The sequence below is a fragment of the Vipera berus genome, assembly GCF_964194415.1.
Source record: "Vipera berus genome assembly, chromosome: 3".
NCBI classification, from domain to species: Eukaryota; Metazoa; Chordata; class Lepidosauria; order Squamata; family Viperidae; genus Vipera; species Vipera berus.
In genome coordinates, this window is record NC_138204.1 from 43,087,550 (window position 1) to 43,114,154 (window position 26,605).

The window sequence follows — 26,605 nt, forward strand, 5'->3', positions numbered from 1 at the left end:
CTCAGATCTGTCCCAGGCCTCCATAGGCACCCTTGATGCGAACGATGTAGAGCTGGCCACACCCACCCAGTAGGCCATACGCACTCTAGCCACACCCACCCAGACCATACCCACCCGGCCCCCTGAGGGCAACCGCAATGCTGATGCGGCCCTCAATGAAATTGAGTTTGACACCCCTGTGCTAGAGCATCAACAGAAGTGAAAGTACAACATATAAATCTAAAAGAAGCACAAGACTTTTCGCACTTAAGATAAAGCAATTGTATATTGTATGTTTAAGTTACTTCTAAATAATTTCATTTGCTTCCAAGCAACTTAGCTTTTCAACAAATAAAAAGGAAACCAGTTTTGAATAAGCACATACAGGATTGCATAAAAAAGTAAACATGGTAGAAAAAGTGCACTAAAACATTTTACCTGTGCTTTTTATCTTATAGCTTATAGCTTATTTTCTTCCATTGACAAAATGTTTCTGCAAACATTTACATTAATAATTAGAAGTATTTGAAGGCAATTGTTTCTTAAGAACCTCATTACATACGAGGCACCATGCTGGATCAGAGAGTCCATTCTATTTTTCAAAAAGACCAAGAAGCTTTACCTTATGTTTTATGTTATGTAGTAGCAAATTCTATTGTTTAATTTTATTCTGGGTGATGGAAAATACCGAAATAAGAGCATTTTTGGCTCTTAAAATTGATAGAATGTATATTTTGAGAGCAATAAAGTTAAATCTGTATTCAGTGGTTGGTATTTTTCTAGAAACTGCTATGGCACTCAGAAAAGTTGCTACTAGTAGTTAATCTAATTTTTTTACAAAAATGAATGGCTGAGGTTGAGCATAAATGCAAAGCATTATGAAACAAGGTAAATAAGGTTGAGAAGTTGATCCCTGGCTTAGAAGTTATAATATAATTTATTTTGGAGAGGATTGCATTCTCCTAATAAAAATACTGTATTTTCTGGCGTATAAGACTACTTTTTAACCCATGAAAATCTTCTCAAAAGTCAGGGGTCGTCTTATACGCCGGGTGCTGAAAATTTAGGGACAGGGCTGGCTGGAAAATCTGGAGCGGATCTCCCATTTAGTCTGCGCAGGGAAAGTGGGACCAATTGGAGAAGAAGCTGCAGTCTGTGATTTTTTACAGGGTTTATAGGGTTTCCTGCCTTAGCAGGGGGTTGGACTAGATGACCTCCAAGGTCCCCTCCAACTTATTATTATTATTATTATTATTATTATTATTATTATTATTATTATTATTATTATTATTTCCACTTGCACTGTTTTATGTTTACATGTTTGATGACAAACAGCCTTATGTTTATAAGTGACAGTTTTCCTACTAAGCACCTGCATGTCATAAGCATTTGAATTAAAATTACCATATTAAAATCAAATCTGATGTTTTTTAATTTTTATTTAGTGTGCGTTGGAAGAGGGGTAGTCTTATACGGCGAGTATAGCCCAAATCCTATAATTTAACAGGAAATGTAGGAGGTCGTCTTATACGCCCAGTCGTCTTATACGCCCAGTCGTCTTATACGCCGGAAAATACGGTAGTACTTAGTCGAGTTTATTGTGAATTTACTATTGTTACCGGATGTTCTACAAAAGTCACTGGGTAGAACAGCCTATTAACAATACAATAGCTCCAGCCTTCCCTGACAGAAATAGTTTTAAGTTGATTTAAAGGTGAAGTTAGGGGATTTTTCTTGAGAGTAGTTCAAAATCTGCAAATAAATCAGAATTCTATATACCTCCATTTCTGAAGGATCTGCACTAATTCAAAGCCATTCAATCATTTTAATAAACCACTGTTGACTTCTCTGATCCTAAATAACTTTGAAGTAAGATTTGGATAACTTCTAACAGACCTTACATCCTGATAAGTGATTAATTGTACTGTAGAGCAGAAGTGGGCATTCTTAATTATGGTACTAAACATATGAAATAAATTCCCTATATCTGTTCAGTAGTCCCCCCACCCAATTCTGGAATGTTTCTACTATATATTAAAAGCTTATCTGTTTGTCCAGACATTTTGATTTTCTCTCTATCTTTCATTAACTGGTTTATAGTTACTTAATAGTGTTAATTTAATTTATATCTTGTATTTGTTATTTAATGTTTATCTTTTAAATGCTTAAAAAGTAAAATGATTTTTAAATGCACACAATTAGGTTAGCTATGAATTGAACAAATTTCAAAGCCTTCCTCCCTCTACAATAGGAAGAAAGATGACAAAATTGTTAATATCTATTAGTTTTTCACTGAGTTCAATTTATAATTTTTTATATCTATGTGCTGGGCAAGAACTGGGAAAGGCTAACTAAAACTTGGAAATTCCAATTTATTCATAGTAAACATCTTGAAGACTGATGAATATATAAATCCTCTGGCATCCAGCATAATCTGAAGAAGGCTTAAAGGTGAAATTAACATTTTGTAATGGCAAGACAGATCAGTTAATCCAAGGAAGGAAATGTGCAATCAATCTCTCCACTGAGTCATCTATGTTTGAATAAAGCAATGCGTTATGATACTTCAATAAATGTAGCTTGTGAACAATCATTCATGTTTGGACTTTCAGTAAAGCTGATACCAAGTGTGTGATTTTTTTTCTACTGTGGTATAAAACAAGCACTAATTCTGTTCAATAGGTCACATATTTTTTTTAAAAAAAACATTTTGTTCTTTCTGAATAGGGTGGATATTGTAACAAAAAGCTTACTTCCACACCCTTCTGTATCCTTAGCCTTGTAAGATTACTTCTTGAGTAATGCAACAACCATTTGCTGCTAGAATGAGGTGATGTTCATGACAAATCAATAGATAAGCTGAATGCTTTGTTGGAATCAAATAAAAAATTATGGAGGATAATGATATAAATAAATAATATCAAGAATGATAAATGTAGTCCCCACTAGATATCATTGGAGTAATACACAATCCAGATATTATTTAATATATGCCTGCAGCATATAAAATAAATTGTGACACAGGTTAATGGACACATACCTTAGTATATAACAGGGATGCCCACCTTGGGTACAACTAGGTCACATAAGTAGCCCTTAATAGGCTCCTTCAACCCACAAATAGAGGCATAACATTTCTGAAAATGTTGAAGCCACCAAAAAAACAAGCTTTGGGGGGGGGAATGGAAATTTGGAGAAAATAGAATTATATGCAGTATCCATTTCTACACCGTCCTTTACTGATCTAAACTGACACTGCTATTTTAAGAACATACAATGCACTAGTATAATTTGGTTTGCTCATATGTTTAATTTTATATTAAATGTTTTGAGAACTTTTATCTAGTGCTCTAGAGCTTTTGAAATGTTAGCAACAAAGAACTTTACAAGCAAATCAGGTACCCTCTTTGATAAAAGTGGCAATGCCTGCTGAAAGCACTAGTATTCTGTATACAGGAATAGTAAGATACCGAGTATACTGAGAAAAGTTCCTGTGTTCTATTATAGAAAACATTGTGAGTCAATAAAAGACACTAATGCATGGCATCATGTCTAATTGCATTCATTTTTTTTTACAAAAAGTTCATGTTTTCTCTCTACTTTTTCCATTTTTCCAGAAGAAACGTTTCTAAAAATAAAATACTTTAAAAAAAATTTTATTTTATTTTAATTCCATTTATATCCCGCCCTTCTCCGAAGACTCAGGGCAGCTTACACTTTTCCATTGGTGGAAAGAGAAAGGCCAAGGATAGGAACAGAATAAAGGTACAGAATGAGAATTATAAAAAGCAGACATTAATACATGCCAGTTGGCAAGCATCCAGATTTTGATCGCATGACCATGGGGATTGCAACAGTTGTAAGTGTGAAAAATGGTCAGAAGTCACTATTTTCAATGCCGTGGTAACGTCAGTCATTGAATGGTTGTTAAGTCAAGGATGTATAGCTGTATAAAAGGAGGAGCAGGTAGAATATTAACCTCTATTCTGAAGTCTGTCCAGCAACTCACCAGATTGCTCCACCACCCCTTAGATGGCAATGTTTTTCAACACAGCTTAGCAAATGTTATCGGAATGCGACTTGTCACAGCCAACTTGCCATGGCCAATTCGCCACTGGACAACTCACTACAGCCAACTCCTGTGGGACAACTTACTGCATGACAATTAAACTATTTAATTATTTAATTATTTAAAATCATTTGTTTTTATTTTTGCCATTCACATTTCATTCTCTCTCTCCTTTTGCATTCTTTAATGATTCTATTCCACAATTTATTTGATATTAGTGTAATTTTTGTCCCGCAGTGAGTTGTCCGTAGCAAGTTGTCCATGGCAAATTGTCATAGATCCAATGTTATTGTTAGAAATGTACCACCTCTGAAACAGATGGGAGTTATGTGAGAAACACAGCAGGATCAAAAGCTGTGCCCCTGATTCCCCTAACATAACTTTGGAGACTACTGAAAGAAACATGCAACTTTCCTTGGAGACCCAAAGATTTAAAATTTGGATTTGGATTCATTTCCCTAGTTGATGACTTCAAATCCTTTGAAAACAGTTCCTTATAACAAGGAAGCTTTTAGTGCCAGATAGTATCCAATAAAGATAAATACTAGGATGATGAAAAAATATTTCTTATGCTAATATGGCAAGCCAAGTTTTAAAAATTATCCAGTGTCTAGAATAGCACCATATATTTATAAAAGTATTTAAAATATTTTAATTTTTTACTTACACAAAGTTAAGTACATATGCTTGTTACATATAGTTGTATTCAACAAAATATATGTTTATTGTTGAGTCTAGAAATGTCATTTTGCATATGGAAGGGAGAAAGAATTTTTCTTATTTAGTATAAAATGCTTAATGGAGAAAAGGGAACAAAACTCTAAAGTATATTTCTCTTTGTGGAAGCTGCCCATATTATCTGTGGAACAGCATCACTACCATACTCAATATATTTTATTATGATGATTATTGCTATTATTGTTATGATTATGATTAATTCATTAAACATGAACCTCAGTCAACTGAACATTCAAATTTACTGGCTCTAATGGTTGACACGGGTTGCTGCCAGCATCCTAGGTATCAACCAGGTACCTCCTTAAAATGTAAGATGTTCTGAGTAGTGCAGTTTTTTGTAGCTTTGCTGAAGTTATTGCAGGAAGCTGCAATTTCTTGATGCAAAGATTTTGGACATAGTTCCCAGAGCCCCAGTGACAATGGGCATCACTGTTACATGTTTCATTCATAATTGCCCAGTTTTGATGGCCAGGTCATGGTATTTCATAATTTTTTCCAGTTCTTTTTCTTCAACTCTGGCATCTCCTGGTACAGCAGACATGTCAAACACAAGGCCCGGGGGCCGGATCCGGCCCACGAAGTGGTTTCATGTGGCCCACGAAGCCATCCTGGAAACAGTGAGGGAACAGCCCCCACTGCCTTGGCCCTGTCCCAGAGACCCTCCTTCTGCCAGAGACCCTCAGATCTGTCCCACTCCTGCCTAGGCCCCCATAGGCACGCTTGATGCAAACGATGTAGAGCTGGCCACGCCCACCCAGTAGGCCATACGCACTCTAGCCAGGCCCACCCAGTAGGCCATGCCCACCCTGGCCATACCCACCCAGCCCCCTGAGGGCAACTGCAGTGCTGATGCAGCCCTCAATGAAATTGAGTTTGACACCCCTGTGGTACAGCGATATCAATGAACTATATGCTTCGGTTCTCTACGACTATGATATATGATGTATTGTGTTCCAAATGACGATCTGTCTATATTCGAAAGTCCCACAAGATCTTCACCTTCTCATTCTTGACAACTTTTTCCACCCTATGTTCCCACAACTTTTTGGACACAATAATAATAATAATAATAATAATAATAATAATAATAATAATAATAATAATAATAATAATAATAATAATAATAATAATAATAATAGCAAACTTGGGAAAGTATCTTACCATAAAACATTAAATATGCCAAACAAACATCACATTTAATATTTCATATTTTTACCTCTTTTTCTAAAAAGCTAATAAAATCACTGAATTAAAATGTAAAACATCATTCAACTTATGGGAAAAAGTTTTGAGCTTATATTTTACCTTTGCATTCAGGAACAGATCCTCTCCAGATCCCAGTTTTATTATCTTCAGTTATACAATGGAGAAGATCATCTCCAGAAAGTGAAAATCCAAGATCACAGATATAGGTCACTTTTGAGTTAAGGGGAAAAGTTCCATTCTTTCCTCCTGTATAAGCTCCATTCATTATTTCTGGAGGAGGAGGACAAGTGGGCCCTGAAACAGAGAGAAACTTTTGTGATTTGTAAAAAAATTGCCAAAACAAATGAGTTACTATTTTTTCTAGGAGAGGAAGCTGGATTGTCTGTCAGTCACTCTATCTATCTATCTATCTATCTATCTATCTATCTATCTATCTATCTATCTATCTATCTAGACACTATGAAGAACATGCTAGCACCAAGTCAGTTGAATATGGGTCTTACAGAGGCTACTGGAGATCAGGTCTGGCTTGATTATTTCGGGGAGAGTTTGATCTTGTCAGGCCTGAGGAATTAGATAGGATCCTTCAAACTGATAGCTTGGCCATCTCAGTATTAGATCCATCTCTCTCCTAGCTAGTCAAGCAACCTTTGGTTCTGATGATAGTTAATTCCTCTTTGAGAAAGGGGGTGTTCCTGCCATGTCTTGGTTTACCTCTCACAAAGGGCCATTAGTAGACCTCACTGTTCTTAATAATTTCCATCCAGTTTCCAATCTTCCATTTTTAGGAAGGATTGTAGAGAGGGTTACTATGCTAAAGATTTAAAGGGTCCTGGAAAAGGCAAATCATCTGGAGCCTTTCCAGTGAAGATTCAAACCTGATAAGGGAGTGAGACAGCATTGATTACACTCTTGGATGACAATTCAATTCCAGAAGAGAGATTAAAACAGAACAAACACAAAAGGGGAAAAACCCATGTAGCCACAAGACATCTAGTTCCCTGTATCAGCTTTAATCCAATTTCTGAGCGCCTGAAACTAGTGTGAGGAGCTGCTAAACTTAGAGATGCTCCAGTGGAATCCCAGAGTGTTCTAAGCATTTTATACTCCTTCATTGCCCCACTGCAATCCACAGGCAAATCTTGGGCCCAGGCTGTTTGAAAGAATTAAAGAATCTTACTGAAACATATTGGAGGCTTCGGTTTCCATATGACGGTATTATTAGAAAGTGAACGTGGTAAGCACTGGCTTGTAGGTGATCCAATTAATTGGTACCTCAAGAAAAGAAAAAAGAACATAATACATTTTAATCTCTTTCTCTTTTAAAAGATTGGATAATACTATGGATAGCCAAGAAAACACCTATATTGAAGATTTACTGTATTACTTAAGACAAATTATCAGGGTCAAATTACAACATTTTGGGCATATTATGTGAAGAAGCAGGTCCCTTGAGAAGTCCATGTTTCTGGAAAAGGAAAGAAGAGGATGGCACAATTACAGCAGTGAGAGGTGCACTATTGGGAGATATGAAAATTATGTAAGCAAAGAAAATCTAGTCATTTCACAACTGGCAAAAAAGTCCAACTCCACTACAAAAATGCTCATCCATACAAAGTAAACATTGGAAAACAAATCATGAAAAAGTGGAACATTCATTTTTTTGATTCATCTTTATTGATTTACTATTTACTGTGCTATTGCCATGCTGACCACTTGCAATCTCTGTGTGCCCTCCCTGAGCCTTGCTACATTCATGTACCCTTTCTCTGAGTCTTGCTGCTTTATAAATGCATCACTTAGCAACAAAAATTCCAGTCCCAATTGCTGTCTAAAATAAAGCACAGCTTGTATCATAATTAGACTTTGCTAAGCCAACTAACTCAACACTCACCCTTCATTACAGGTGAAATTTACTTTCGCTTTTAGCAGGAAATCCATTAGAATAATGCGGTCACCATTTTCTGGTTTCCCTGGATCACCACATGATTGTCCTAATAGAAAAAAAAATATTGAGAATTATTATTCTATGCCTATATATGGCATAATTTCAATCAGTCATAAAGCTTATACATTTTCTTGGGAGAACAGTCATAGTGGAAAGACAAGCTAATTTATACATTGTAATTTAATGTAATCAACAAAATTTAATGCCCTGAAAAATGCTCAACATTAGATAGAAGATAAATTTTTTATAGTCCCTGACCAGCAGCACAGAGATCAATAAATAAAATTATGAGTTGCAGTTTCAAAATATATTCTAGCTGTATTGATGAACCCTAATAATATATTAGTGAGCTTTATTACTTAGCAGACAGATAATGGGCATCTTGCAAATAAATAATGGGCTATTTATCTGATAAAAGTTCAGAAACAAAAAAAATCATCTGGATATCCAGCAAGGATAATAAAAGAAGTGAAATGAAATTGTTGTATATATTTCCATAAAATGTAATAAATAATTAGAAAGGATTCAAAGTGCATATTGTGCAAAGAAGCAGAAGAAACAGTAGATCATATATTCAGTTCATGCAAGAACATTGCACAAACTGATTATAAACGATGACATAACACAAAATGATTCACTGGAACATTTGTAAAAATAATTATTTGCCAAAAATGAAAAATTGATGTGAACATACAGTAGAAAAAGTAGCTGAAAATATTGTGGGATTTATGAATAAAAAGTGATAAAGTCCCAATTCATAATATTCCAGATTTATCTGTGCTTGTAAAAAAGAAATCATGGATAACTGATGCAGCAATAATGGGGGATACTAGGATAGAAGACAAAAAATTAAAGAAGCAAAATATTAAGATCTGAAAATCAAAAGATTATGGGCAAAAACTGGCTATGTTGTTGCCAGTGGTTATTGCTTATCGGCCCACTGGTTGCCATACCAAAAATAACTGCACATTGATAAAATTTCCATTTGTCAATTAGGAAAGGCCACACTGCTTGGATCTCCACATATGCTATGCCAATATATTACAACATGGGTCAATATAAAAGAGAAAAAAATGTAACATTATCATATGTGTATATTACTGGCCACCCAACCAATCAGAAGAAATAGATGAACTCTTTGCCAACCAGTTAACAAATGTATGTAGGAAGCATACCACAGTAGTAATGTGAGACTTCAACTACCCAGATATCAACTGGGAGACAAACTCTGTACTGAGCGGGAGATCAAAGAGATTCCTAACCAACCTAGCTGACAACTTTGTCACCCAAAAGGGGAAGAGGGAACTAGACACAAAGCTATACTGAACTTAATCCTTACAAACAGAGAAGAAGTGATAAAAGGAATCAAAATTGCCGGAACCTTGAGTGAAAGTGACTGCGTCAAACTGGAATTTAATATAAGGGAAATACTAGCAACAGGAAACAATCCAACCAACGTCCTAAACTTCCAAAGAGCCAACTTTAACAGACTCAGAGAGAACTTAGGAAAGATCCCATGGATGAAAATCCTAAAGGGGAAAACAACTCAAGAAGCATGGGAAACCCTCAAAAACATGTTCATTAAAAGGGGAATAATTAAATGTACCATCTAACGCAGAAGATGACAGAAGTATTAAAATAGATTGGGTAGAGTTAAAATGGTATCAATCCTGGGAGTTGAATTCTGGGAGTTGAAGTCATGCATCTTAAGTAACTGAGGTTGAGAAACGCTACTCTAAAAGAATGCATTAATATGACTAAAGCATCATCCTTATCTGGGGCAAATTTGGATTTCTTGGGAAACAATGACCCAGTTTGGTTTAGTAGTTAAGGCATTTGGCTAGAAAGCAGAGAACCATGAATACAAGCCCGACCTTGACTGGCCCAAAGCCACACAGCTAGCTTTCATGGCTGATGCTTCAGGCATATTAATGCATTTCTTTACAGCAGTGTTTGTCGACGTCACTGCTCTCTCAGCCCAAGCAACCTCACAGGGTTGTTGTGGAGAAAATAGAAAAAAAGTGTATTGGATACATTTGTTGCCTTGAGTTATTTATAAAAAATAATAAAGACAGGATACAAATAAATAAAAGACACACTGAATACACAGCAGCAAAACAGAGTCAGAGTCCGACAAGAGTCAGACTTGTTTTGATAATCACCTTGGAAATAGCTTACACATGGTTTTTCAGATATCAAGAATCTTCAGAATGTCACATTTTATCACAAGGAGTGAGTTTTATGCAAGTTTAAGGACTTATAATTTTTTTATTTTGAAATAAAGCAGAAAGATTATTAGAATTTTGATTTGGGGTAATTATAAATAGATTAAATGGTCTAGATGGATTTGAAGATTTTGAAATTAATTACAGGAATCCTTTCTGAGGGTTGTTTAGAATTCTATAAAAACATTCAGTAAGATTTTGAAATTAAGTATAAGAAATCTTCCCATGGGAAAGTGTTATTGATTAGAAAATCTATATGGGACCAGAAAGAACTAAAGTTCATAATTAACTGAAATAATTAAAGAAAAAGAGATCTACGGATAAAGAATGGAGCAACATACTGTACTTTGGAATAATTCAAGAATATTTGAAAACATTATGGGAGCATCTTTGATGCTAAATATAATCATTTAAAGCTAAAAACTCTGGTGTCTGGAGATTGTCAGCATTTGGAGAGGGGTCAGCAGGCTTTGAACTCAAGCAAAGCTGAGTGTTCTTTGGATGTTGGAATTCCCTGGTTATGAGGACTTTCCTTCTTGGTCTGGATGGGGTTGCACCACTGCAACTATGGGCAACTTTTGGGACTTTCTGGACTCACAACCCATTTGAAGATCAGGTTGCAAGGAGTGCCTTCGCACTACCCATGTTGTGCACCAGTTATTCCTATTCCTGCACCAGCAGCCTTGCTGACTTTAGTCATCTCTCATATGGATTACTGCAATATGCTCTACCTGGGACTTCCCTTGAAGAGTATTCAGAAGCTTCAGCTGAAGTAAAATGCAGCTACATGTGCAATTAAGTGGATTCCACAATCAGCACAAGTTATAACCCTGCCCCACAACCCACAATGGCTACCAGTCTGCTTCTGTATCCAATTCAAGGTGCTGGTTAAGGGCTATAAAGGCCTACACAGCATGGGACCAGGTTACTTGAGAGACCAGCTCCTCTCAATCACCTCTTCCCATTCCATCAGATCCAGCAGGCTCTGGATCCTGTCAGCTAGGGAGCATCACCTAACAGGCCCAAGGAGGAAAGCCTTTTCTGCTGTGGAACCCACCCAGTGCTGCCAGAGATCTGATTGGTCCCAACCCTGCTAGCCTTTTGAAAGATTCTGAAGACATTATTTTGACAACAGGGAATGTGGCAGTATAGTGGCTGCACCAAGTGGTATTGCTACACTGTCTATGAATTTTTATGATGCTTTTTATTTGCCTTTGTATTATATTGCATTGTTTTTGTTTTGTTTCATATTGTTGTATTTGTTTTATTTGTTTAACCTTTCAAATCATATATATGAGCAGATATATTACCGTAATTGGAATAATAAAATAAAAAATAAATATCATTGATCTCCATTCTGGCATTGAAATTACATACTGTATTAAGAGAAGATAATAATTGGCAATAGGCTGAGTTTGGACTATAAATGCTAATGTATAATAATAATAATAAAAATTATAAATTAATATCAAACTTAAGTGTTTACATCTTGTAAGTGCCACTATCACCCTATGAGCAGAAAAGGTCTGAATTATTTCTACTTGAAGATGAATATAATCAATCACCCTAGATCACACCTAGATTCTCCTTTCTCACTGTGGAAGCCATTATTCCAACATGAATCATAGCCATCAACCCTCAAGTCACCTAGTGCCTAGGTTTCTGACAGAAATAAAATAATAAATCTGAATAAATATTTCATAAAAGAAGCCAATATCTAGCAGTATTCCATGAGATTAAAAACGTGCTATAACTACATGCCAGGCAGTTCACAGCCAATCCATAAGCAGTTCTTCAAAAAGGAAATAATTTAAATATAATACTAAAAATAAAGATGCCAATAAAGCTGCATATGATATCAACCAAACTAAAAATATAGTGTACCTATTAGTCTTTTAAGAGCCTCAGAAGTGTAATTCAGGAATTCAGCACCATTATAAAAATTATTTATTTTTTTTTTATTTTATTTTTTTATTTTAATTCCATTTATATCCCACCCTTCTCCGAAGACTCAGGGCGGCTTACAAGCTTAGCATGTGGCCTTCATTCTATGTATATGCCTGCTTATTAGGGCTTTCACACATACCCCAAGCGGCATTATTACAAAGTCAGCTTATTGCCCCCAACAATCTGGGTCCTCATTTTACCTACCTCGGAAGGATGGAAGGCTGAGTCAACCTTGAGCCTGGTGGGATGCGAACCTGCACTAATTGTAGGCAGCTGGTGTTGCTTAAGGAGGCATATTAATTAATTCCACACATCAGTTGGCCCATGTAGGATCATATCTTTGTAAAATCATTACCAAATGAATCAGCAATTATTCAATGCAATTTTGAAGTTCGTTGCAATGGAAGATCCTGACCTTTACAAAAAACTGGGGCTGGTGACCAGGTATAATTCGAAAGGCAAGTAATAGCAGGCCTTTTTGGACGACCAGGAATGTGCTCAGCGCTTCGATGGCAAATATGGTACACAACTGATCCCACAGGATAAAAATGAAGAAATTCATCATCCACTACAGAAAATCTGGTCTCTCGTGGACTCCCACAGCCACCTGCGGACAAAAGCAGACAGAAGCTTTATAAAAGAAAGGCTTTTTTTTACTTGTAAAAATATGTGTCATGTATATTTATTATGTGTTGATAACTGATAGAAGAAAGGGCATACAATTCACTAGCTGCTATATTTAACTGCTTCCTGGCAGTAATCTCACACCCAAGAAATGAGTCTACATTTCTTGCTTCATTCTGATTTTGATTGACCCACCCAAGTGACTCCATAGAATGACACTGGGCCAAGGGAATGTGGTTGAAAGAATGATGAAAACCAAATCACAATGCAGACATTGAAAGGAGGTAATAAAAAAATAAAACAGAAAGATGTCTGATCATTGTTAATTTCAGAAAAGGCAGGCACAGCCACACTTCTCTGTGCATTAATGATTCACCTATGGAGATGGTTACCAGCATCAAATTCCTGGGTGTGCAGCTAACCAATAGGCTGGCTTGGTCGCTCAACAGTGAGAAACTGGTGAAGTGGGCACAGCAGCACCTGCACTTTCTGCGTCCCATGAGAAAAGCACATCTTCCTTCCCCTGTTCTGACCACTTTCTACAAGGGGACAATCAAGAGCATCCTGTCATACAGCATCACAGTCTGGTTTGGAAGCATCACTGCTTCAGACAGGAAGGTGGTGCAGAGAGTGGTGAGGATGGCCGAAAAGATCATTGGCAGTTTCCTCCCTCCCATCCAGGACATAGCACAGAAGTGTTGTTTGAACAGGGTCCATAAGATTATCTGAGACACTACTCATCCTCTTCATGACCTTGTTACCTTCTGGGAGGTGGCTTCGTGGTATCCGTAGCAGAACATCCAGATTCAACCATAGTTTCATTCCATATAGCATTAACCTCAGGCTTCCTCTTTCCATTATATATTCAAGATGGACAGTACTTAATATTTTATTGTATATGTATATGTATATGTAGGGCTGTGGGTCTATACACAGGGCTTTTTTTCTCATAGAACGCTCAGAATGGCATTCCGGCACCTTTTTTTTGCAAAAAAAAAAAGCTGCCTCTATTGGCTTTCGAAAGCCTATTGGAGGGGTAAATCTTGGATCTTTTTTATGACTCGTGGACTTCAACTCCCAGAAATCCTGAGCCAGCCATGCTGAGGGGAAAGAGAGAGGTTTCCAAGCTGAGCCATGTTGGCTCAGGAATTCTGGGAATTGAAGTCCTTGAGTCATAAAAGAGCCAAGATTGCCTACCCCGCACTAGAGGAAAACATTAAAATTATTTACAAGGTTACTTCTTTAGGAACTAAACTTTTAGAATCTAAAACAGCTAATTGGTCATTGAGCAAGGTGATCACGAGGATGCCTCACTTAACCTCACAACTTATGATCATAATGGGAAGGCTTCATTATTTATTTATTTATTGATGGGATTTATATCCCGCCCTATCTCCCGAAGGACTCAGGGCGGCTAACAACAAAGCATATAATAAGTACAGAAATCAAGATAAAAATAAATTGAAATCATCTGTGCAATAAATTAAAATTAAAGAAATTAAAAAATAAATTAAATATTCTAAATATAAATTAATTAAAATGCCTGTCAGTCCAGGTCAGCCTGGTGGAACAGGAGTGTTTTGAGGCCGCGGCGAAAGGATTGGAGGTTTTGGGCCATCCGAAGCTCAGGGAGGAGCTGATTCCATAGGGCTGGCGCTCCCACAGAGAAGGCCCTCCCCCTGGGGGTCGCCAGCCGACATTGCCTAGCTGACGGTACCCTGAGGAGGCCTTCTCTGTGTGAGCGTACTGGACGATGGGAATTTGTTCCCGGCAGCAGATGGTCCTGCAAGTATCCCGGACCTAAGCCATGTAGGGCTTTAAAGGTAAGTACCAGCACCTTAAATCTCACCCGGAGGGCAACTGGTAGCCAATGCAGCTCACGCAGGAGGGGTGTAATATGGGAGTATCGGGGTGCTCCCATCACAACCCGTGCAGCTGCATTCTGCACCAGCTGAAGCCTCCGGGTGGTCTTCAAGGGCAGCCCCATGTAGAGAGCATTACAGTAATCAATACAGGAGGTGACGAGTGCGTGGGTGACTGTACGTAGGGCATCTCGGTCCAAAAAGGGGCGCAATTGGTATATAAGACGAATCTGTGCAAATGCCCCCCTAGCCACGACTCCAATATGATCTTCAAAACTGAGTCGTGAGTCTAGGAGGACGCCCAGATTGCGTGCTCTATCAATGGGAGGTAGCATCTCTCCTCCTATAGTCAGAGATGGAACCTCTTGGACTAAACGAGATGACGGTATGTACAGCCACTCAGTCTTGGCCGGGTTGAGTCGAAGCCTGTTTTCTCCCATCCAAATCTGTACCGCTTCCAGGCAACGGGACATCACATCGAGGGCATCACTGGGTTGGTTCGGGGTGGAGATGAATATTATATTATTATTATTATTATTAAGTTTAATCCACTTGCACTGTTTTATGTTTACATGTTTGATGACAAATAGCCTTATGTTTATAAGTGACAGTTTTCCTACTAAGTACCTGCATGTCATAAGCATTTGAATTAAAATTACCATATTAAAATCAAATCTGATATTTTTAAATTTTTATTTGGTGTGCGTTGGAAGAGGGGTAGTCTTATACGGCAAGTATAGCCCAAACCCTATAATTTAACAGGAAATGTAGGAGGTCGTCTTATATGCCCAGTCATCTTATACGCCGCAAAATACGGTATATCTAAGGTTGAAGGAGAATACAAACGGAGAAGGGAAGATCAAAGAAATGTACTATTAATTAATATATTAATCATGGAATTATCAAATTTAATTATTATTGATTGTTAATTATTATTCTTTTTTTCTTGTTAAAATATAAACTAAGACAACATGCTGTACACCAGGCATTGGAGATTGTTATAGTTAAAAACTAATAAAATATCTATTAAAAAAAGAAGAAAGAAGTGTTTGTTTGAAAAGTATACATCTGCCAGAAAAGACTGAAAGCATGAATGTAGGAAATTTTGAGATAATAGATATAATGAAGGATGGACTGTACTTTCATGGCAAGAGGAATGTTATGTTGTCAAGGAGAATAATCCAGCAATGGATGTTGCAGAGATATCTACAATAGAGACTTATGAACTTTGAAAATGAGATGCAATTGTTGGGAACGTTTCCAATTAAAAACCTAAGGAAAAGTTTCACTATTAAGAACCAAATGAGGGTATTTGCCCCTGGATTCAGAGATACTGATCGGGGTGATTTGTGGTAAATAGGAAAGCGCTGTAGACTTTCAAAGAGGAAATTACAATAACAGACTGATTAAGTACTTTGAACTTAAACTCTGCTGTTGTTTAACATGTTAACTATTTTACCTTTTATATATAATGTATGACAGGTCAATTGGGTTGCAAATACCTTACATTTTGGACCTGGTTTGCAAGGGGCGGAAATATTATTGTTTTTTTTTAAAGATTTTATTGGTTTTCTAATGTTACAATTACATATTTGAAAAGCAGTAATTCAACTACATACAAATATCATTAGTACAAATCTCAAACTAATACAGAAAATATTTCCTCTCTTTTCCCCTTAATATGCACTGTCTCATATTTAAACTAACAGTTTTTATTCTAACAATCAAACAGAAGCAACTTTCATACATTTATCAATAGTTTTTAGTTTATACTGTACAGTATGTATCTTAATTGCTTTAACACTCAAATCTTTTAGACAATCAATAACCTAATGACTTTTTCCCAATTTTAATTTTCCATTAATATTTAAATTTAACATTTAATATTTTTCATTTCCAAATTTTAAATGATCATGAAATCTGGTGTTCAGGGTACACGTCTTATCTATTTACGTTCTCGCCATTTACATCAGCAAATTGATATCTTAATCACCTTTACATGACCATTATGAGCAAATCAATATTCAAATTTAACTATCAATATTTATACTTCTAAATTTTAAATGGCCAAGATTTTCTTTATCTCAATTTATAATAATATCTTATATTTTAAGAACACATCTTATCTATTTAAGTATTTTCTATTTTAATTCTCATTGGTAGGCCGAAACCCCATTCTTCTTCAGTCTTATTCTAGCTTTCTTTCTTTGCCAAATCATATTCCATGTCTGTGCATTTGAGTCATCGAACAAATCTCCTTGCATTGTTATATATATTATTTGACATTGGAAAAAAACCATACAGTCACCATTTTTTTGAGAGGGCTAGCAGTTCTAGCAGGTTGTCTCTTTATTTTTCCATCTCAACATAATTGTCCTGAACTGTTTGTCTTCTCTTCCGTCTGTTCTTCTTCTTGATCCTCAGGTTCTTTCTGATTTAGTGCCTCCAACTTTCAATCTCACACCTCAATCTTCATGAACTTCTGAAGTCCAGCAAAAAGACAAGGTGTTAGCCTGAGATTACTCCATCTTGCTCTGTCAAGGATCTTCCCTCAGAAAGAACAATTTGAAAAACAATATGTGTGCACGCAGGGAAGGAACATCCTCAATTTATGTTTTCTGTAAGATAGCAGAGGAGCTTCATATAGGGAGGCATATCTTGTAGTAATTTTTGAAGCTTATTAATGATTTGTAACTTCTGCAATCTTGTAATTATTGTTGAAACTATATGCAAAATCTTACATAAGTACTCCTTTCTCACTGAGTGCTTGTGCTTGCTTTGGCAAATTATCCTCTTACACCATTGTTCTACACAGAATAAACTTTTATAGTCTCTACTTGGTGTGTGAATTGACTATTCATACATTGGCCAACTAGCCTGTTTCAGGGACAACAAAGGTAACCAGCCTGATTTCCACAAGGAAATGCTATGACAGAAAAGTATCTCCCCAAAGCCTCCTGAAAATGTAGGTTTTCTAGCTGTTGCTTCCTGTTTATCTAATCAGTCAGACTGTTATTAATTGGAAAGGAAGTCTTGTGGGCATCCAGGTGCCAAGCTATCAGGTCTTTAGAGGTCAAACCCAGCACCTTAAATTGGACCTAGAACCCAACTGCTAGTCAATGCATGGTCCAAAAATGCAGTGTTATGTGCTCCCAAGTATGTGAGCCACTGCAATTTGGATCAACTGCAGTTTCTTTAAAGGCAGTCCCAAGTAGAATGCATTACAGTAGTCAGGTGGAAATAAGTTCATGAGATTGGCTTGAATCATTGACTCCTATTAAACAGTTTCAAGATAATGACGACATTCAACTCTGAATATAAATTGCTTTTATACACTGATAAAATGATAGTTAGTCTCAATAATTATGCAATAACAGAGCTTATAACAAGAGTACTTATACTCTCATTATAACTTTACCTGGAATAAGTTTAATTTATTACGGCAGGAATTCACTATATTTATAGATTATTCTAAAAAGGCGAGATTTGAATTTGTACAAAAATAAAATACTTCCGTTTTTACTTTTCTTGCTTGATAAAAAAAACATCCATGAAAGAGACCTAAAACAAGATGGACTGACAACATTAGCAAGTACTGAGGGCCCAATTGGCAAAAGAAAGCTCAGGACTGTGTAAGATGGAAACATGTGAAAGCGACCTTCATCTGCAGTGGATAGACATGATGATGATGATGATGATGATGATACCTTTCTTGAAAAATACTGCAGTATGTTCTATTATATATGTATAAATTTAGAATAGAATAGAACAGAACAGAACAGAACAGAATAGAATAACAGAGTTGGAAGGGACTTGGAGGTCTTCTATCTAGTCCAATCCCCTGTTCAGGCAGGAAACCCCAGGGCTTTTTTCCTCATAGAACGCTCAGAACGGAGTTCCGGCACCTTTTTTGGATGGAACCTTGTAGGGTAGGCAAGGCAGGTTGTATGACATGTGTGAGTTCCGGCACCTTTTTCTTTTACAAAAAAAGCACTGGGAAACCCTATACCATTTCAGACAAATAGTTGTCCAATCTCTTAAAAACTTCCAGTGTTGGAGCATTAACAACTTCTGGAGGCAAGTTGTTCCATTGGTTATTTGTTCTAAGTGTCAGGAAATTTCTTCTTAGTTCTAGGTTGCTTCTCTCCAACCATTGCTTCTTGTTCTGCCTTCAGGTGCTTTGGAGAATAGCTTGACTTCCTCTTCTTTGTGGCAACTCCTGATATATTGGAACATTGCTATCATGTCACCGCTTGGCCTTCTCTTCATTAAACTAGACATACCCAATTCCAACAACCATTCCTTATGTTTTAGCCTCCAGACCCCTGAATATCTTTCTTGCTCTTCTCTGCACACTTTCTAGAGTCTCAACATCTTTTTTACATCATGGTGATCAAAACTGGATGGCGTATTCCAAGTGTGTTCTTACCAAGGCATTGTAAAGTGGTATTAATACTTCATGTGATCTTGATTCTATCCCTCTGTTAATGCAGCATTGAACTGTGTTGGCTTTTTTGGCAGCTGCAGCACACTGCTGGCTCATATTTCAGTGACTGTCCACTAGGACTCTAAGATCCTTCTCAGTTACTATTGTATAAATGTATAGCTATAATTTCAGTAGGTATAACTCAATGATTAGAGTTCCTATTTCTCTTTGGAGTAAGGTTAATGTTATCACAACAAATATTAAATATAAATTAATGTCTTAACAGAGTTTCCAATGCCTCTTGGATACTTTATAAAGATAAATGAATTAATGAGAACATTTTTATGGTTAAATTAATAAGAACTTGTTTATGGTAGGATAAAGCCCTTCAACTATCATTGGCCAAATTTATTTTATAAGGATGGTAACAATCAGATTTTTAGCTATATTAATTATTGGGCTTTTATTTTAATATCTGTATTTTTTCATATTATTCCAAGCAGCTTCTACATTATTTCTATGTCTATTTTCCATTTGTTCCTTTGTATGATTAAGCAATCTTCTAATACTACATACAAGAATTGAATTTTCCATTCCTACAGTTGTTGTATTTTATTTTGTTCCCTTTCTTCTACGGCCATTGTTGACCTTACTAAAACATGATCTGCCAACACTTAGAACCACTCTTCCTTCCTCCTTGTAGCCTTCACTAAATTAAATATAAAATCAATTGTGTTTTTCATATAGTGAAAGCTTGAGAGAATTATTCAGTGTTTTTATTGTGAGGTCTACAGATGCCCCAATAATTCTATAGTCTCTTGTCTTATTTCCAATTATTCATTCTCGTCACTTTATTAACACAATGAAGGTTTCCCCTGGGACAATTTCCAGTGAGGTGAGGAGACGCTATACCCCCATTTTTCATGGGGGAGTTATAGTCAAATTCTGTAGCTAGATGTGAGACCCATACTGCAGAAATACTCTCTAAAAGAAAGGGAGATCTCTAATTTAGAGATTATCTGAATAATGTTATACAGCCTGCATTCCAACAATTAGAAAATAAATGCATAGCTGTACATTCTTTGCAGCATTTTATACATCTTCAATTACTATATTGGTATTGTAATATTTAGAAATAATAGCAAATTGAGTCATATATAATTCAATGCCAATGGAATAGCGTCACTAATACTTAATTTGTCATCTTGAACTCATAAAAATAGAGCATAAATCTGTCAGAATGCAGTTACCAAGAAAATCAAGAAAAAAAGAAAATAACACCAGATTCTGAAGAAAAGCAAAGTTTACACTATTTTTAAAAAGAGTATAAAATATATAGGTATTTTAAAAAGCATTGGCCAACCTCAGTCATATTTGCCCTTTTGGTGCTGCCAGCTTTGCTAAAAGTCCAGTGGGTCCAGAACTATGGGAATCTCAATTATTATTTATTTGTGCCATTTGTAAACTTCCACCCTCATGTTTGATGCCCTGCCCAACTACTAACTGTGGGGAGATGGAGGAAAAGGGGGTTCTTCCTGCTTTTTCACTTTTTTTCTTGGCCTCTGAAATTTAAAGCTAATCTGACAAATCAATCTGCTTCCCATAATGCTTTTTTGGTGAGAGGGAGTAAGTCCTTTTTTTCACACCAGGGGAACAAGTATGGGAAGACCAAAAGAGGAGAAGCAGCAGGTTGGAAGGAGCTGATGTTCAAAAAAATTGAAAAGGGGGAAGATGGGTGGGAGGAGAAGAGAAGACAAAATAAGAGTAAAAATGGAGGCATGGGGAAAAAAGAGAAGAAAAAGCAGAAGAGGAAGCAAGAGAAAGAAGAACAGAGCAGGAGAGTGAGGATGTAGGGGAGTAAGGAAGAGAAACAGGATTCAGAAAATGTGCCTTTATATCCTTTTAAGTCTAATAAATAAATAAAGAGCCTAAGTACTAGATAATTCTTAATTACTCCCTTCTTTTTAATAAGCCACTGGTGATACAACAAGAAAATATAAAGAAGAAAAAATACTTACTCTCACAAAACTCTTCCATTGGGTTCCATCCTGTTTCTGGAAAACAAGTTGCAATGTATTTTTTGTCAAGGTTTTCTTTATAGCCAGGAAGACATTTGTAGGTTACTGACTCATAAGGTTTGTAAATAGACTTAACAGGCTCATATGGCACAGCATTTTTCAATACTGGTGGAGGTCCGCAGTCACCTAAATTAGAGAGAAAACATTAATTTTAGTCAATGTGCAGCTAGTTTGCTGTGCAATATTTTTTGACTTTTAATAGAACAGTGATTCTCAACCTTTTCTTCACTGCAGACTTCCTTTAAATATTTTTTGTGGCCCTGGACCATAGCCATGAACCCCCAAGATTTAATATTTAAATCATTTCTTCAAGCTTTCCTGGACCCCGTGGAAGGACATGGTGACCCCCCCCAGGGGTTTGCAGACCACAGGTTGAAACCACTGTAATAGAATATATAGTAATATGTTTGCACTAACTATGCAATGAAAAAGGACTTTATTTATTTATTGGGATTTATTTTTACTTTACTATTCTACCAGCTTCAATCTATGTTTTCAGCCATAAAATCAGCACAATAAAGCAGTAATTTTTGTTGCTGTTGTTCAGTCACTTAGTTGTGTCCAACTCTTCTTGACCCTTTGGACCATAGCACATCAGGTCCACCTGTTCTCACTGTCTATTGGAGTTTGCCCAAATTCAAATCCATTGCATCAATGACACTATCTAATCATCTCATCCTCTGCCGTCCCCTTCTCCTTTTGTGTTCAATCTTTCCCAACATCAGGGTCTTTTCCAATGAGTCCTCTCTACTCCTTAGGTGGCCAAAGTAGTAGAGCTTCAGCTTCAATATCTGTCCTTCTAAAGAACAGTCAGGGTTGGTTTCCCTTAAGGTAAAGGTAAAGGTTTCCCCGCACATGCGTGCTAGCCGTTTCCAACTCTAGGGGCCAGTGCTCAACTCCGTTTCAAAGCTGAAGAGCTAGCGCTTGTCCGAGGACGTCTCCGTGGTCATGTGGCCGGCATGACTAGACACCAAAGGCACACAGAACGCTGTTACCTTCCCACCGGAGTGGTCCCTATTTTTCTACTTGCATTTTTACGTGCTTTCGAACTGCTAGGTTGGCAGAAGCTGGGACGAGTAACAGGCGCTCACTCTGTTACATGGCACTCGGGATTCGACCCACCAAACTGCCAACCTTCTGATTGACAAGCCCAGCGTCCTAACCCACTGAGCCACCGCGTCCCTGGTTTCCCTTAGAATTGACTTATTTGATCTTCTTGCAGTCCAAGGGACTCTCAGGAGTCTTCTCCAATACCACAATTCAAAAGCATCAGTTCTTTAGGGCTCAGCCTTCCTTATGGTCTAACTCTCAAAGCCATACATTACTACTGGGAAAATCATATTATAAACTATACCAATACATAAGATAATAAAGAACATACAATATCAATGGTGCTGGATTGTAAAACTGCAATACACCAAATTCCTTGCAAAGAAAGCTTTGTTTGCAGATTATTTCTAAATGATGACTGCATGGGCCCAAACTGAACTTTGATGGGAAACTGTTCCCTAATGTGGTGTCATTACAGAAACACATTGTCTTTGGGTCTTCTCACATCTGGCACTGAATATTCAGCATTGAAGTACTCCAAGGTTTTCCACCTGGGTTAAATATATAGGGCAGGTGGTTTCACCTACAGATGATGGTCCTGAAGGTTTCTTAGCTCAAGCCATGTAAAGCTTTAAAACCAATATTTTAAATTTCACTCAAAAATTTGTTGCAGCCAACAATGTAACTGCAACACACATATGATGTGGCTGTACTGTTTTTTTTTTGGCTCGGAAAAGGCAGAAGGCTCCCAGTTGAGCAACTGAATTGAACACAGCAGCATTTAAAATAAAATGAAAGTTAGTGAAGATTCAGATTAATAAAAAAGAACCTTAACAAGCAAGGGAAGAGAAAGTTTGGGCTCTAGGTGATAGCCAATATATTACCCCAGGGCCTCACCTACTCAGAAGACTAGAAAGGAAAAAGAAAAAAGTAAGTGCTTTGTTGGGGCAGAGAAAAGATTAAAGGAGAAAAGAGACCCTGGGGTGTGGAGGAAGCTGATAAAGGTGCACCTTCTGAAATCTCAGCTGACCATGTGAAAGCCATGATGAGACAACAAGAAGGCCATATCAGAGTCCTGTACAGTAATGAAAAGGAAGGAAGAGGGTAAGGAGAAACATGGAGAGAAAATGAAAGCTCTGAATATCTAAAGACAGTAAAGTCAATGTGAGATGTGTGGTGAGAAGCATCCAAAGACCTGGAGGTGGGGGTGGGGGTATTGCTAAAGGGAGCTCAGACCTCTAGAGAAGTTAACTGAATCATCCCTTGAGCCGGAGATATTGGCAGATTTAGCCATACCAAACTCCCCAATTTAAGTGAAAAAAGGACAGTGAAGCATTTTTTACAATATTCAAAAGTACAGGTGGCTATCATTTAGCAACCATAATTGGGACTGGCACCTAGGTCATTAAACAAAGCAGTCACTAACTGAAATCATGATTGTACTTACAATCTTACTTCAGCTTTCCTTTCCTTTATAAACCTACAATGATCATAAATGCAAGGATTGGTCGTAAAGTTATTTTTTTACTATTGTCATAATGGTAAAAGACTGATATAAAAAGTGACTTCAGTAGGACAGTTCTCTAACCTCCAGCCATAGATTCCACCTGGCTAACCAACTGGACACTGGGTTCTTAAATCATACCCCTTTTAAGTTTTTTTAGTCAAAAAACATTACAAAGGCACTCCAAACATTCCAGGATTGTGGCTTTTCAGACTACTCTGCATCTTTCCTTTCTCATTCGGAAGACAGTCCAGTAAAGTTGGCTGTCAAGCCCACTGAGGTAGTCAAACTCAGGAAACAAGAACCACTTGGATTTCTGGAAATATTTATTGCCAGTACGCTATTTTAACAGAATCCTGAAAGCTTGTCAAAGCCACTCTCCATATCACCCTGCATTTATCACTTTTTCTCACACTTCTCCTCTCTGCTGGACTAAGAAATCTTTTCTGCAACGGCCAGGCCTTCCTTCCTTCTTTGTATTCTTAGGTCCTGCTAGACAATCCATCACAGAGGCTTATTGAGTCAACGCCTATTTATGCCTCTTCAAGATAAGTACCATGAAGTTTTGTTTCATCTGAGCTAGCTTTATTTAGCCCACATCATTCTAAACCAGGAAAGTAAATTTATAACACAGGCAAAATAACTACCACGCTAGGACCAATACTTCCACATCTATCTGAATGGAGAACAGTTCAGAGAGGGTGGGTTCTTGTTTTCTCTCTCCAGACCTATTAATATTCTGAAATATTCTGAATATGACAGGAGAGTGACTGAGTTTGTCAGGAGAAGGTAACCTCTGGCTAGTTTCATTTTTTAAAATTCTCCCTGTAAATTGGTGAGGCACTTTTTTCTAACTTCCTCATTTTTCTATAGTACATATCATACTGTTCGATGTAAAAGAAAAAGGTGCCGGAACTCACAAGTCATCCAACCCACCTTGCCTACCCTACAAGATTCCATCCAAAAAAGGTGCCGGAATTCCGTTCTAAGCGTTCTATGAGAAAAAAAGCCCTGTCGATAAGAACGTTACGACAGCCCTCCTGAATCAGGCTAAGGTGCATCTTAGTTTACATGTGTCTGAGGTGCTTGTAACCAGGATGTAGTGACATATGTTATTCCTGTTGATCCCCTGCAACTCATATTGCCAGGCATATTATCCCAGCCTGAAGATAATGTTGAATACACTATTAATATTCCAGATAGACCTGCGCTCCAGAAATTCATCTTGTTCCTTTTTTAGGCTATTCAAATTTACAGCCCCATATTTTGTGGCAATGAATTTCATAGTTTAATTATATACTGTATGAAAAAGTACTTTTTGTCTGTTCTAAATGTCTTTCTAATCAGCTTCATTGGTGATCTCTATTCAAGGCAAGAGAAAACTTATCCCTGTCCACTCTCCAACAAGTATGATTTTTAGACACATTGATTATGGATCCCATCAGTCACTCTTTCACAGTTAATAATCTCAATGTTTATTTTGAATATCCTTTTCTGTAGCTTTTCAGCTGTATTATATTTTTCCCCAAACTTAGCAATGAGAACTATACACAGTATTCCAAAGATGGAAATGCATTACGATTACATGAAGGTGTTAAAGCATTGAAAATTTCACTATCAGTTTCCTAATATAGTAAGCCTAACCATAAACAGTTTGAAATTTTAATGACTCTTTTGTGCCTGTGTAAAATCCAGAAGTGCAGCAGATGCAATTAACTTTTAACTGAATTATGTTCACAGTATTTAAACCCACACAACTCAACGGTTATACACCGTTTTGCCATTTTTTTTCTTGCAAATAGTTGCTTTCCAGGCTGAAGCATTTTACACGTAGAAGCAAATGTAAAAAGGGTGGAGTGAGATCGAATCTAAAGTTTGACAGCACCACGGTTGGTAAATTTATGTTTGGTGTCCTGACAGTTCCCAGGATTGCCTGGTCAGAAACAATATTAATAAGTGGCTTCACAAAACATAAAATGCGTTTTATTTTTATTATTTTTTTCTTGTCTTTTCTATACTTATCGATGTTTATATGTAGTAGTAATTGTGATCACGGACTCCCTCCTGTTAATATATTTTGAAGATTAATTTGGAACGGAAGAGAAACACGGATATCCTTTTTCGGAACAAACGTTATTTGGAGGATCGGAAGGCAAGGCGGCTAGAGGGACCAGCTGGCTCATTGTCGAGTAAGTGGCCCTCCAAAAGATGGGGCGCAGTTCCCTCCTCCCTCCAATCCTTCCAGTTACTTACCCAGTATTCCGGAAAACAGGGAGAAGAGCACCAAGATTGTCGGAGCCAGGTGGGAAAAGAAGTCTCCAAACATTACAGTGCAACTTCCACTCATTTTATTCTTTCTTTCAAAGAATGAATCTTTAACGCGCCAGGAATGAGGGTGGAACTGCATAGGGTGCGGGCGATAAAGACTAATTTGGGAAATCCCTCCGCGGACAGTAGGCTTAAGTAAGGGCTTCCCCGCGACCAGTTGCTGGGGAAACAGGGCGGTGGATAAATGAAACTGTTGCGAAACTTCGAATTACTTTGCCTTGCATTTTTTTTATAATTCACTCCAATTCTTGCCCTAGTCCCCTTCAAAAGTCTGACAGGGCTATCTTTGTGGTTCATTGCTAGGCGTATGTTGTGTCAAACACATTCTGTCTTACACGTTTTTAGAAATCCGGAAATGACTGTTTTACCACACCTAACAGGCAAATATGTCCATCTATGGTACGCATCCTTGCGGACTTCATTTTCTGTTCTTTTAAAAGACTCAGATCTGTATGTTCTACCACAAAATTCTGCCTTTTCCAAAATACAAAATACATGACTGCTTTACTTCCCTTCCACAAGAACACTAATTCCAGGTTATATCATTACATATTACATGAAATATACTCCTTCTGAACTTGAAGTATGTTTACAAATGTTATGATTTAAAAATAAAATTAT

At 37.1% G+C, this 26,605-nt stretch overlaps 1 protein-coding gene across 4 annotated transcripts in view; it reads right to left on the minus strand.

The window, feature by feature from the left end:
• LOC308666788 (complement receptor type 1-like) overlaps nt 1–26,007 on the minus strand; it is a 60,568-nt gene extending 34,561 nt beyond the window's left edge. For all 4 annotated transcript variants that reach the window (XM_081325720.1, XM_081325719.1, XM_081325718.1 and 1 more), the window contains exons 1-6: nt 25,910–26,007; nt 21,043–21,228; nt 12,528–12,719; nt 7,887–7,986; nt 7,173–7,267; nt 6,092–6,286 (exon numbers count right to left, since the gene is read on the minus strand). In XM_081325720.1, the coding sequence (XP_081181846.1) occupies nt 6,092–6,286; nt 7,173–7,267; nt 7,887–7,986; nt 12,528–12,719; nt 21,043–21,228; nt 25,910–26,003 (862 nt within the window). In that variant the 5' untranslated portion in view covers nt 26,004–26,007. The remainder of the gene's footprint in view (nt 1–6,091; nt 6,287–7,172; nt 7,268–7,886; nt 7,987–12,527; nt 12,720–21,042; nt 21,229–25,909) is intronic.
• Between the last annotated feature and the right edge of the window lie 598 nt (nt 26,008–26,605).